The 15,130-nt window shown below is 35.8% G+C and overlaps 1 protein-coding gene across 1 annotated transcript in view; it reads right to left on the reverse strand.

The window, feature by feature from the left end:
- Positions 1–205: 205 nt before the first annotated feature.
- Positions 206–15,130, reverse strand: part of LOC128996366 (PDZ domain-containing protein 2) — a 536,662-nt gene continuing 521,737 nt past the window's right edge. The window contains exons 5-10 of the mRNA XM_054421654.1: positions 11,362–14,729; positions 9,945–10,103; positions 6,541–6,669; positions 3,783–3,939; positions 2,874–3,017; positions 206–2,267 (exon numbers count right to left, since the gene is read on the reverse strand). Of these exons, the coding sequence (XP_054277629.1) occupies positions 2,104–2,267; positions 2,874–3,017; positions 3,783–3,939; positions 6,541–6,669; positions 9,945–10,103; positions 11,362–14,729 (4,121 nt within the window). The 3' untranslated portion in view covers positions 206–2,103. The remainder of the gene's footprint in view (positions 2,268–2,873; positions 3,018–3,782; positions 3,940–6,540; positions 6,670–9,944; positions 10,104–11,361; positions 14,730–15,130) is intronic.

Raw genomic sequence — 15,130 nt, forward strand, 5'->3', positions numbered from 1 at the left:
TTTCTAGTTGAGTCTCAATGAAGACTCTTCCTTTTGTCTTTCTAGGGTTAAAACGAAATTCTTGTTCGAGGTTATGTTGCAAAACATTTAATACAAAGTTCATCCTCCAATTATCAAGAAGATTTTAACTTTTCCAAACAAAAAGATAACATAATTTAAACAAGTAGGGAAAAGAGAAACTATATTGTAAATTTGTATTTTTTTATCGGCACAAAATAAGACATACATAAAATATAACATTGTTCAGTAAAATAAGACATCCTTTGCATTTTCCTTCAAACAATGTTAAGTTTATTGTATTAATAAGTTTTGAACAGTATCTACATAAAGATTAGATCAACAATAAATATATTAAGTACTATTGAAAATAAGCTGCATCAAATATTTTATAAGCTGTTAAATTGTGTCAGAAACACAATTACTTGAAAAAACAACTGGGACGGCAAGAAACTTGAAAAAATACAAACTTAAAGAAAATATAATCAGTATGTTAAAGCCTCACGTTAACACTAATGACTATGTATAAAATATGATACAAAGTATAAACTCTTCAGTATACAGAAATCATATTGAAAATATTTATATCAGCTTCAAATGGAAAATTTGTATAATACTAAAATAAAACACCTGCTAACTAGAAAATACAAACACTTACATAATTTAATGTTACAATTGAAGGATTATTAGTATAAATAAAACTAATTCATACTCTTTAGTGCTAAACCAAATGGGCAAATTAGTAAACTCAAATACTACATCTATACACTATGTAACAAAGATTATAAAATTTTACATCACTATGCCGAAATATTTTTAAATAAAATGAAAACAACAATAACTAATAACCAAAACTAATTTACATTGTAGTAACAAAAATAAAAAGAACATTGGTCCATGCTTCAATAGATCGTATAACTCAAAAGTATTTGAAAACATGAAGCATTACATGCCAAATTTTATCACAGTGTCGCTTTAACATTTCATATAATGTTGTTTTCCATGAAATGAGAAATATTAATTTGTAAAGTGTACATTTGCAAAGTACAGTGTTTTATCGATACGTCTATAAAAGCAAAAACAGCCTTACTCTAATGAAGTAAGGTTTCATGTACACAAAATGCAACGGGAACAACAATCATCACATTGAATAAATAATAGTCTTTGAATTGCTGTAAATTGCACAAAAATATAATTCTTACATAGTTGCATTTGATATAACTTACAGGAATGTATGAATGCTGGAATGGTAAAATGAGCAAATCTGATAATACATTAGACATTTCTAAAATTGTTAAATAACAAAATAGAGAATTATTCAACCAGTTTCATTATTTGGATATTTTAATGACCAGCTTATATAAAAAATAGGAGAACGCGGTACTGTTACTGTGTAGTCATAGGCAATGGTAAAAGATAAAAATCAGAAATAGTAGAATTTGACTTTCAAATTAGGCACTTGCAACAATCTATTAACATTTTCCAAAACTAAATAAATATTTTTTAACTGAATCTATTTACTATACACATTTAATTTATATACAAAAGTTACAGGTTGCACTGCTTTGCGAAGTATCCAAAGTTCCTACCTTGCCGTCAGGCCAGTATGTACAATATATACACTGCAACAGGCTCCACAAAAACAGCTGATTGCAAACGTTCCACTTGTCAGTCCAGAGTCTTTCAAAAAGGACTTGACAACTTTGACACATTGCCATTGGAAAATCATTGAAATAATTAACAGCATTTCTTACAAAGCTGATTATAATAGACTTACACTCATATGCTAATACTCCTTAGATCTAAGATCTATAATCTATATTTTGGGACCTCTATATCTTTTACTAAGGAACCATCACGTCTCAATTCATAATTCAATTTTGGTGTGAAATATATATTTTTTAGATATATTTGCACTGCATTATGAAAAACAAAATTACTTTTGTTTCAAATTAAGGTTTTTTAAAAATTCATGACTTTTTTTGTACATTTCACGTAAGTTAAATGGGGTGAGAAAGATCCCTCAAAGTTGTTAAGCACTTCTTGATCCTGTATTATGTTTTGGCTGATGGAGCCTTAGGAATGCTAGCACCAAAGACAGTCTTGTTAGTTGATAGTCTTATGTCTCACGTTCAGAACGACTTTGCCGTCAGCCAGTCGCTTCATCAAGCCCCAAGCCTCGATGCGGGACATGGAAGTGACGTCGGTTCCGTTCACACTCAGCAACTCATCTCCCGCAAACAGCTGACCGCTTTTTTCCGCACAGCCACCTGTTGTACAGAGTTAAAAGCTATCAATTACATTCAAGGGATCGCTGAAGTATTTTTTTGAAGTGTTCAAAGTACTGTAACTCATTTACTGTGAGAAGAATAATTATAACTTGTTCATTTAAATATATTTGTAAAAATCCAAACACACAAATTGAAGTTTGATTAGTATGGAGGTTTTCTGTGATGGGGGATTTTATTTTTCCGTCAATCAATTCAAATTTTAATTAAAGAAATTATAAAGAAACATTTTCTCAATGATAACTATTTCACTCCTATAATTCATAGATATGTGGAGATTCGACCCCATATCTCAATGAAATCCAAGACACTAAACACTAGCTAGTAGTAGCTAGCTATCTATAAAAATGATGTTGGTATTTTGATTGAAGAAATTACTAACAAACGCTTCTCAGATAAAGCTGTCCGAACCCTTCAAATTTATGTGGATAAAGAGATCGAAACAATCCCTCACTGAAATTCAAGACTCGCCACTAAGCCATCGAGACCAAGTACAGCAAAGTGATGCTGGTACGTAAGGGTTAGGGTATGTATGGTCGTAAGATATAAAACTGTTTACTGATGGGCCCGCACCCTGTCTTCACTTACCGGTGAATATCTTCTTGATGGTGAGGGGTTGGTCTCCCAGGGGCGAGTCTTTACCTCCCTCCAAACTGAAGCCTAGTCCCGCTCCGTCCTTGACCAAGGTCACGGTCAGCGGAGGTCCTCTGGCTACTTCTTCTACACTCTCATCTAGACATATCCACAACAAACACATTAGACGATAGAAGTTTTAATGGACAACAGTGAGAAACTATTGTAGTAAAAGTAATCCATGTTCATAAGACTCATTTAGTCTAATCATTTAAACTCTTTACTATGACAGACATGGATAAAAGATGCCTGTAGAATCATTTCCTTATGGATTGCATTGGGTACTGAAGTACATATACCATCTAGATAGATCAGAGCTGTAAAGTGGCGGATCCAGCTTTATATTGAAGGGGGGCCAGATTAGAGGTGAAGACCCCCCTCCAATCCCTACTCTCATTATTTACCTTTCGATTTCATAGCCTCAGTGAGCGTGAACATAGTTATGTTCACTAACCTCTACTAACTACTAACCTCTGCTTGACATTCCCTAAATAGATGACAAGGAATTTAGTGTGACAAATGATTTTACGAAATGTAGAATGTAGGGGGGGATTTTACCTTTTTTCAAGTTAGGCCACTCACAAAATGCTGTACAGTAAAAAAATCTATTTTCTGCCTAGTTTTGGTACTGAGATGATTGATGTGACATCAAAGATGTTATAGCTTACAATAAATTGTCCTTTAAGTTTGACTTATATTAGATATGAAGTTGCAGTCATTGACAGAAATCAGAAATTTACATCAGCACACTCAATCAAACTCCGTCCATTTTGATAAATAAAACTGACAAAAACTTAATAATGGGCATGGAATGTCTAGTTCTATCAATATCAAAGGTAAAAGTGAATTACATGATCTGCTTACCTTTGTCGCTGACCGAGGGTGATGCAGGGTCGTCGGGGTGTTGCTCAGGGATGCGGGGTGGTCGGAGATTGTTGCGCAGTCCGAGGACAAGAGGATCGTCTGTGGGTCCGTCTGGTCGCCAACGAGACACGACCAACACAACCTCTGGTCTAGGGGCCTGTAATCATAGAATCAACTTAGAAAAAAAAAAAAAAAAAAAACATTGCTATAGTAAGAGAGCTTTTAGACACTCTTAAACATACAAATGGTTTGGGAAGCTGAGTGGTTGAAGTGCTCGCCTTCATGTCTGAAGGTCGCTGGTTCAATACTGAGCAGGATCCAGATGCCATTTTCCATCTGCTATCAATTAATGATGCTATCTACCTAAAAGGTTAGACAGTAAGAATGGTTTTGACAATTTTTGTAAAAACAGATTTAAACATGCTAATCGTGTGAATAAACACTTTTATGATTTTCAAAATCAAAACCACTACAGAAAATAAAATTTATCAAGTTCAATCAACTTTTTTGGTAAAACTGAATAGTGTCTTGTGATAATTTATTTGAAGTTGTTTGTTGCTAAGAATTCATCGCATCCCAAATTATAAAAGCACCAACTTAAAAGTAACCGAAAACGTAAGAAACAAATTTAAGACTGTTAAAATGTTACTAAGACATAAAGAGAGAAAATAAAAAAAAATCCCTAATTAGTAACTGGGCAATACATTTACTACAACCAATTATTTCTTTACAGCATTGTTACTACCATTATGAGCAATACAGGACAGCAGGGTACATGTTACTAAAATTACAATGGAAATTTAATAGCGTTTTAAAATAGAGAGGATTTTTATCTGAAGATTACTTTCTAATAGGACGACCTAAGTTTGATTGATTGGGTAATCTGTTGTAGTAAGTAAAAAATTGACAGGATTTATAGTGTATTTCTAATAACAAACTATTGATTGCAAGATTTTTAGATGACAGGATCAAGTTTACAATGGTATCAGTAATGCAAGCCCAGACTAATACTGCAAATTGCACAAATTGCTAAATCTGCAGCCACAAGCTGTGCCCTAGGAATGTAAATTGAGAGGCTTCCACACGTGGGGTTACAGAAACAGCTGATCTACTTAGGACAAGGTCATGAACAGGCATTCTACCACAAGCTAGGTAAATGGGAATACTTCAAGTTTTATATAAAATATCAGAGATTAATTGATTGAAAGGTTCATCACATTGAGAATACAAATGTTAATAGTTAGTTTTAAGCATTTAAGGGAGGCATTTAATTAACGTTTTACTAAAACTTTAGTTTAAAGCCCAAATTTAGGAAATCTTTGTCATTATTATACAGAGTGGAACAAAGTTATACACGTACATATAATATATATATATATAAAATACATACAAATTTGAACAAATGGTGTTTTTGGTCTCGGACATCAAAATGAAAAAGTAAATTAGTCCCGAGCCTAGGTCTTACCGTGCCACCTACGGTAATAGCTACTTCCCTATAGGGAAATTTGCTAAAATAATCTGCACCCTGATGGTAAACCTTGTAACTTTATACCACTATTGAACATCATAGAACCAACTTGTTTAACTGAAACAGCTGTTCATTAATTCCTTTTAAATATGAATTACTCATCGGGCTAACGAGGGAAACTCTACAGCCACTGGGGCAGAGCCCGAAAGTCGGATCAGAATAAAAACTACTTAGTTTTCCTATTTAACTCATAAAGAATCAGTGTACCGAATTTCAGCCTCCTAGGGAAATGGAAAGTAGAAGAATAAGTGATGAGTGAGTCAGTCAGTGAGGGCTTTGCATTTCATATGTATAGATATCATATTTTTACTCAATGTAAATAGGCTAAACAGCTGTTTGGTTAAATGTTTTTTCATCGTGCAAGTTGAAAACAGCTGACTAAACAAGTTAAGCAATGCAATGATAAGTTGTTATCAACAATCACTGCATCCATCAAGAGCTAATAACAGAAATTATCACATACTGTACTATCTTTGAGTTTAAATGATAAGTTAAGAATTGGGGGTCATAACCATTACAACCTCATGGATTATAATATCTGATGTAGTAAAATTTGGCCAAGATAGACTTGCTGTGGAATCCCATCTACAAATATGTCAGGTTATAGGCCTAATACCAGCATAGTGGTGGCTGTAAAGATTGTCGCATTCAAAATTAGTTTATTGTGGTAGTAAATTATTATTTTAAATATTCTATAAACAATTAAAAAGCATCTACAGATAGAATCCTCCAGTTTGAAGGGACGAGGCAGATAATACTGCATTTCAATTGTAAAAAGTTTATTCACATTTTTTTTTTTAGCTTTAGACCACATTAACCGCTTGGTATCATTTAAAAATTTGTATTTGATTCCCTTGTATTGTTTACAAAATATCATTATGTAACAACTTGACAGAAATTTAAATTTAATCCAATTGAAAAATAGCTTTATTTATAATACACAGACTTTATCCTCTTGTGTATAAACAAATGAAGAACATTTTTTGGTAAATTTTGTTTATTTGTATAACCTATAAGGTCATATTATAGGTAAACTCATATTTTTCTATATATTTCTATAAGGGCCATTCACTTTCAAAATACTGTATATTGAAAGTTATTTATTCTTGTTATTTATTGCACTCTCTCTTCAAATAGGCCTAATAAAAATGTTTTCACTATATTAATTTTTTCAATAGGTATGCTTTCTTCAATACCTCGATATTTACCTCAATGAAGATAACAACTCACCTTCAAAATAGCCAGCGACTCTCGATGGGATACCCCCTTCATGCTTCTTCCGTTTATAGACAGAATCCTGTCTCCTTTCTGTATCCTTCCATCTCTGTCAGCCGGACTGCCTGCCAGCACCTTGTGTACCTAGTTAGCAACAAAACAATTAAATATAAATAATAAAAAGTATGTGTAAAGATATTTTTTTATGGGAAATAATTACACTGCATAGATTGTGTCAATTTAGGAGGGTGTGTAGGGTGGGATTAGGTAAAATTCAAACAACACCAAGAGTCACGCCTTTTTTTTATGTCCCAACTTCACATCCTAAAGGGTGCTAGGCTATAGCCTGGAACTGTTTAACACATTACTTCAGGCTAGGCCAAGAATGTAGTTAACTGTAGTTTTTTCAAATAAAAAATGAACACTCCATTCGACTCTTCAAAAAGTGTTCACCATCCATCAAATCTCAAATTTTACTCTCATCACTATTTACCAGAAGATAAAAAATATCCTTGGAGCTAACGTTAGAAGTATATCAAGAAAAGGTCACACCAATTACTAGGTGTTGGTTTCCAGAGTGGGTGAACGAGTGAACGAGCAGTTGATATCGTAAACTGCAATAACTACGAAGGCGTAAAGATCTGACGGGAATGTCAGGGACGTTAGTCTTTAGAAAGGTGCGAGGTCCGAGGTTCATAACCCCGACATCCTATCATTAAATGAGATAATCCTCCGACGGTCAAGAACTATACTTCAGTGAGTTGGACCTTGAGTTTAACTTGTAGAATGCCATGGTGAGTGTTCTATGTCGATTGTAAATCATACCTTATGTATATTTTAGTCAATTAGTGTTAAAGTTATGATTAATCCTGTTATAAAGTTATCGTCAGTAATATTTTAGTACAACCTTTGACTTTGAATGCACTAACATGAAGTGGATATTCCCCATTAAAATTAAAAATAGTTTAAAAATGAAAATAAATTTAATTCAGCTATGCATATTATCATGTAATATGAAAAGGGCAATAATTTATTGTATGCTATTGAAAAATTATGTTTTTGTCCTCATCAACTATCATCATAAAAAAACAAAAGGAGAAAAACTTTAAATTATAGGTAAAATATGTCTACAATGTAAAACAGAGAACATATTTTTGTATACCTACTATAAATAGAGCATTATGATTTTACAGTGTTATGTCTTTGAAGCTAACGACTGCAGTATATCAATGACATATTGTCCATAAAGTTAAGGTAGTGTTGGTTAAATGAGCTTTCTTTCATGCCCAGTTTGAACTATAGTAAAGTTATCACAGTTGTATTGTAAATAACTTCTTTATCAACATATTGAGTGTTATTAAATTACCTGAAAGTACACAAATAAATTTATTGTGTTTTTTAAGTGATTCAGTTATGCTTTTAAATTATGTACAGCTATTGAATGACTTGGTTTTCATTAATTAATCCAATATGCTTTTACGTAAGTCATTAAAATGTTTTACAAAAAAGTTGATAGCGTATTTATATACTTTTCATCTTACAAATTAAAAAAGTACAAGTATGTAGATGGTAAAATAAGGTTGCTACCCAAATTACCAGGGTACTAAAATATTATTAATGTTTCCAAGAAAAAAAGGAAAATCATGTTTTTTTTATACTCCTTTCACCTGTAAGTAAGAGAATCCTTTAAAAATCTAATTAACACCTCTCTTTTTATAAATTGATAGACTTAATTGTTCACGTTATATTATTCCATTTACATTATTCATAAAACACGATATTAACATTGAAGCAAAAGGGTCAAATTGTTTTCATTCGCGAGCAAATTTACCTTTTTCTTCTACAAAAGACTTAATTATATAAGTATTACGGAACAAAAGTTAGGGAAGGAGTAAAACATTACCAAACCCATTTATATAACTAACTAACATAAAAAGTAACTTGTTGGTAAACTACAAAACATACAAACTCAAAAAGGAGCAAATAAAAAGGACTAACATGAATGGACTCTGTCAGCTTGTTGGCTAGCTGCAAAACAACAAAACATGCAAAATCAAAAAGGAACTAAAAAAAGACAACATAAATGCACTCTGTATCGGATTGATCTAAGACAGCTCAGAGGGCCATACATTACTGGACTATCTGCTGTCTGTCTAAACGTCACCTGCACATAAATTACAAACTACTCGGAATCCAACCAGTCTTTTTGCTTTTAGGCAGCTGTTTCGCAGAACCTATCCTTGAGTTGAAGAGTGCGTTTTCACACAATATCCAATCTAAGAGTTTTGAACTCTGTTATAATTTTATTAATTAATTAATTGTTTTTAATTTGTATAATAGTATGTTTCACAGTTTAAACAATTTTTCTTATCAGTACCGTACCTACTTTAAAAAAATATTAATATTTCCTGCGGTCTCTGCATTATTAGGTAACCAGTCATATAAGAGCAGTTGAAAGTGTAGTGTCATAGAAGGCAAAGTTATAAGCATCAAACATAACAATGAGCAATTGGCCTTGAGCTATAAACCTGTGAGCAGATGGCAAACTGTTGCCTTCATGCAGATGACGACCTGTTTAAATAAGATGTGAGAAAGTGGAATAACGAGGTTAGAGCTAAGAACATGGAGCAACCCATCACAATTTGGATACATATTGTAAACTCTTTGTCAAAAACAAATTTCTTGATTGAATGCGAGTTGAACACATTATTGCTTCAGTTTGGTCTAAAAATATAAGATTATATTGTTTACAAAAGGTTTTATTAGACTCAATCAATTTACAGACTTGGCTTTAGGTAACCTTGCAGAAAAAGCTTTGGCTAGGCCAAAGACATGAAAATAACCAGACCAGGATGAGTTTCTACAGTAAAATATTCCACTGGCGTAAAAAAAAATGGAGATGAAGTAATCAAGGCATACAAACGACATTCTCTAAATCAAGTCAATTCAAGTTTAGTAAAGGACGGACCAAAGTTTCTATCAAGCTTAATCTACAACTTGATCCCCCTAAATATAAAAATACATTGAAGATAAAGATGAATTCAAGAGGAAATTCAAAGATTATTTACTGAAGAGGCCATATTATTTTATTGAAGAATATCTGGGAGAAAAATAGGTCATAAAATAAACTGACAACCACGGCGCAGCTGCGCTACCAGTGAGAGATCACCAAGTATCAAGTACGTAAGTAAGTAATGGAACAAATATAAAAGAAGGAGAGGTCCCCTAGATGGATAGAAAGTGGTTGATAGATGAAGTAACCAAAGACCCGATATTCTAAAGAAGTGGAAGCAGACGGTTGATGAACTATAATTTCATCTAAATTACTCTTAGCTAAATACTCTTTTGGGAATAAACGTCCATGGAATTATGAGTACGGTAAGTGTATAAACACCTACAACATTTTCTTTTACACTCACAGTTATTTCCTTGGCCTCATAGTCTGCTCCCCCTGCCAATGTAATGCCGACACTTCCTCCGGCCGTGTCTCGGTGCAGAATTACTACAACCACCTCGTGGCTGCAACCCCCCGCCTCTTCCAGAGTCTGGTTAGCATCATCTATAAGCTGTTGCAACTCCTGTGGGCGAAATTAAAATACATTAAAAGAGTGAAAAACGTATACAGTAGACTCCCTCTTATCCGGACACCTTTTAACCAGGCATCGGTTTAACCGGACTACACTCGGCGGAAATGACATCTCTTTAACCGGACAATTTTTATCAGCACATTGGTTTAACCGGGCTAGATCGGCAGGAAGTGGGCTGTCCTGAAACGACTGTTCTCGTGGGAAAGATTTGAGGCCAGTGATCACGTGTTTAAATACAATGCTCTCCAAAATTTAAGTCGAATATCACAGTAAAAATTGATCGCAGTAAACGACTTTTGGGGGACGTTGGTTTAATAGGAAAACCCGTTATCCAGTCTGGCCTCGGTCCCGAGGAGTCCGGATAAGAGGGAGTCTACTGTAGTTCTAAATGTTCATCACACCACATTCTATATGAAGAGTAGGCTGATAGACCAATTGCACCCTGATTAGAAGCATTTGAGATACCCTAATCAACCAGAACACTTCCAACGTTACTAAGAATTGCAAAGTAGATATCCCCTGGTGGTTTAATATAAAATGTCATTCACTCAACATTAAAATGTGGCTTGGCATTTTCAATAGAGCTAAAATGTTATTAGTAGGGTGAACAAAAACTGAATGAGGAATACTTTAACTAACTTCTTGATAAAAATTGAACAAGTTTAAATTAATTAAATCATAGACAAATAGAATAAATATAGACCAGTGGCGGTGCTGCGGTTAGCATATGTTCCAGGTGCCCACAACTAGGAGTGTTGTGTTGTTACGCCGCACAAGGTTCTTTACCGATGCAGCATCTGCTGGTAGCTACGGCTTCTGCACTCCTTGCCTGCAGCAGTGTACGCCGTAACTACACGGCACTCCTAGCGGTGGGCGCCGGAACTTTCCTTTGACAGTCTATATTTATTCTATTTGTCCATGTTAAAATACAACCATACCTTCATTAATTATAAATAGTGTTGGAATATGCATTTTATTCTATCAATATTGTAGGTTTTAGTAAAATAATTTTTAACAAGGATTTAATATACTGTACTTTTCTTTCGTGGACTCTTTTAAGCTCTAAGGAATGTTTAAAATTATAAGTTGTAAGTTGAAAGTTATTTATTTTGTTAAATTAACTTCAATGTAAATAGTGTAAAGATATGTATGTGAAAATGTAATTGATACGATTATCCAGAGATGGGCTACAATCAAGGATTTGGTAATGGTATGTCTTAACTGTTTGTAATATAATAGTCTAGTTTACCTGTTGTGAGATGAGACTGGTTGAGGAGGCTAGAGAGGTAATGCTGCCAAACTGCTGCTCTTTCTGCAGGTTTGTGACGGAGCCGTAGTGGGTCGGTGTTGGAGCGCAACTGTCCTCACTTGTCGTGGAGTCCAGCGAAGACACTCTCGCATGGCTAGGTATCAAGTGTCCGTTACCATTCAACATCCCTGTTTTGGGTTTCCCGCTCAATGCGATCTCAGCCTTCTCAAACGCTTTCCTGATGTCATTCACGCTGACAGACCTCCTGCTGTTTCCATTCCTCGATGACACAGTTGGAATCCTCCCAGTGCTTGAAGATCCAGGGGATTCTTTCGGACTTAGAGTCGGTGTCTCTTGTTTGCTCGTGCAGGACACAAAGTCTTCACTCGATGTGGTAGATTCCTTGGAGTCGCTGTGCAGTAAAGTCTGGGAGCTGCTTTTTCTCTCCGCTGGCTTTGGAGTTGTGGTTGACACTAACTTGGGCTTGGTACAGTTATCTAGTTTGCTTTGTGATAAGGCAGTTTTACAAGAATCGTCATCGGAGGTTGAAGAGTTGTTATTGATAATAGTTTCTCTTGAGAGCCTCTTGACAAACGGTTTCTTATTGGGTGAGTTGTTGACAATGTTTTCATTGTAAAAATCTGCCGTGATTGTGTCAAACTTTGATACGTGTTTGAAGTTATTCATTTTACCATCAACATTATCCGTCATGAAAATTTCTTGTTTCATGTACCCGTTTTCTTTTGATAAGATCTTATCTCGAGGAGCAGGTATGGGATCACTGTCCAAGTGTTCCATGCTTGAGGGGTTGCTGTCGATAAAACTAGAATCTTCTTGTGAGGAGAAATTACCACCATCACTAACTTCAACTTCTAGATAAGCGACTTTTGTATGTCTAAACTCCTTATTGTCTGATAACAGCTGGTAATGAATTATATCTGGTGCATTATTTTCTTCACATAAATCTTCAGTGACAATCTCTTTTTTCAATGTTCCATTCAGTTTTTCAATAAAGTTTTCAGTCTCAATATGTGTTTTGGTTTCATTCATGTCTACTTTAAGTACACCTTCATCTAAGTATCCTTCACCCTCCTCGAATTTCCTTTGGATTAGAGGTGAACCGATTTTTAGATCTTGACCGCTACTGAATCTTGCGGAGGAAAGAACGTTTTTCCTGTTTATGGCTTCCACACTTTGAGCCTTCAAAACCCGTCGGTTCAAGCTGTCTGTGCTAGAACTGCTGCAGCTCGCCTGAGAACCGGATGTCAGAGTAGAAGCAGTCGAGGAGGCAGCAGAAGCTGTTGTTTCAGATGAAAGGGTTCTCCTCAAAGTTCTTCTGTCACTACTACCAGCAGAGTTAGAAGGCGAAAGAAGCATATGCGATCTCGACATGTGATCGTCATCTCCAATTCTATGCTGCAAATCGGGCAAGGGCGACTGAGGAGGGGAGAAATCATGGGATATACTCGATCTACTTGAACTGACAGCTGAGTCATTATCACTCTCTTCACCACCTGATCTCCTCAAATCGTTTGCATTTTGTTGTTTATTCAGCTTAATCAAAGGCATTACTTGAGGCTCACACGACTTTATGTAACTACCATTATTTTGATTGATTTTCTCCTCATAATGATTGTTTCTCATCATTTTCATGTCAGGAGAACTCCCGCTGCTGCTGATGAACTCAAAGCTTAAATCAGACTGAGTTGGTGAAGTTATACTCTCCAAGGACTTTGGTGGCTCTTGATGAGAAGGCGTTGGCGACAAAGACGTTGCTGTAGGAGATGAAAAACTGTTTCTTGAAACATTGCTCACTGACCTTGGAGGTTTTGAGGGTGGAGATGGTGGTGTTGCCAATGGTTTTATATTGGTACTGACCGTGTTGTCAAATATTGGCCTCAACTCTTCACGACTCGAACTCAAAGATGAAGAGACTGAAGAAGCTAATGAAGGTGCTCCATATACTGCTAATGATTTCCTCTTGAAAGCTGGTGAATACTTGGGAATATCAGCAACTGGAGGCTGGGATTTCCAAGATAGTGATGATAAGTTACTATTCTGGGAAGGTGTAATATTAGAGGTTGGTGAACTGAAGGTTGAATTTCCATACCTGCATGTTCCATATGATGAAAATGACGACTTTTTAACATTTTCTTCTGGCACTTTTGATAGGATAGAGTCTCTACTTTTGATTTCTGGTAAATCTGGGATTGTTTGTGGGACTACATCTTCTGAAACCTTTTCTGGTATGACAAGCCCACGAAGCTTAGAAATACTTCTTCTACGCTGCTCTATTAACGCATTCAAAGAAGCTCTTCTGGCCTCCTCATTATTACTGGTTTTTGGCATGTACCTATTCAAAGGTATTGAATTTACATCTACTAGGCTTTGAGACCTAGAGTGAAGTTTATTTGGACTGTTAAAACTCAGGGCTCTTCCTAAATTCGTTTTGTTTTCGATGTTCGTAATAGGTGACGATGATGTAAGCGATATTTTTCGTTCGTTGTCTCTTGCTGCAGTTTTCCTCGGAAGAGTACTAGAATATCCAATATACGGAGCTGAATTTATCACTGATGAAGTTAGGGAGGAGTCTGGCGACTCTGAGGAGTATGCAGAGGACGAGGATGATAAATCCATAGAGCTCTGCGTGCGACTAGTAAGCTCTAAACTTTTGGGAACGCTAGACTTGGCCTGCTTCAATGCCGAAACTTGTGACATGTCAACCATGCTGCTGTAGGTAGGCAGTTTCTTCATGGGACTCGTCGATCGTTGGTTAATTTCTGGGAGATAAGAATTCGATGTCACCTTATCAACAGAAATCACAGATCTAGAGAACAATTTACCAGATGATAAATTGCCAGAACCATCTACATTGTCGTTGTAAAGTACATCTTCAGAACTCTTAAACCTGTTGAGTTTCCTATGAGCGGTCATTGAGGGAGGAGGTATTGCAGGCGACACTGGAGTTTCATCTGCAACGTTCGAAAACATGGCGATTTTATCACGAACACTTCGCACACTCTTTTCATCGTTCCTCCACAACGCTGCTCGGCTTGGCTTGGAAGACTCATCAGTGTTCATTGAAGGGTTGGAGCATGTGGAATATTTTCTTGCGGGGGTTGTAGTTTCAATCTCTCGCTCTAGGATAGGAACACTGAACTTCTTCTTGGGGATGGGTGGTGCCGTAGAGGGTAGTGGGGGAGGTGGTTGCATCTTGAGTGAAGGCTCCACTGCCGCCATTAGCTCGGGGCAAAGCTCCTGGTAGTTGGGAGGGAACTCATGGCCATCTGGCGGCAATCGAGAGAAGCTAGGAGGAGGCGACAAGTTCAGCGTGGCAGATGCCGAGACGTCCATAGCTCCACATTCAACTGCAACAAAAACAATACTCATTAGGTCAAGATAAAAAGTAACTAAAATTGAAAAGATACAGTAGAACCTAGAACATAAACAAGTCTTCTAAGGGAATTATTAAATAAGACATGTTATCAAGGTTATCGGTTCTTACCGAGATTTGGTATTTGGAAATTACACATTTAAGGGGGTCCCTTTCAATGACGAAAACAACCTCAATAACCCGTAACCTTAATATATTTTACTAGATAACTAAATACCCGATGACAAATCAAAACATTGTTGATGGCAAATAGCCAACGCATAAATTGGGGGTTTGGGTAAACAGAAGAAGATGTTGAAATTGACTAAGTCAGTTAAAAGTCCGCGCAATTTTATTCTTAATCAGAGTTGCTAGAGGATCATGTCAGCTTTAAAG

This window comes from Macrosteles quadrilineatus, unplaced genomic scaffold (genome assembly GCF_028750875.1).
Source record: "Macrosteles quadrilineatus isolate MER2022 unplaced genomic scaffold, UCM_ALF_1.0 Scaffold_6__1_contigs__length_79288215, whole genome shotgun sequence".
Taxonomy (NCBI): domain Eukaryota; kingdom Metazoa; phylum Arthropoda; class Insecta; order Hemiptera; family Cicadellidae; genus Macrosteles; species Macrosteles quadrilineatus.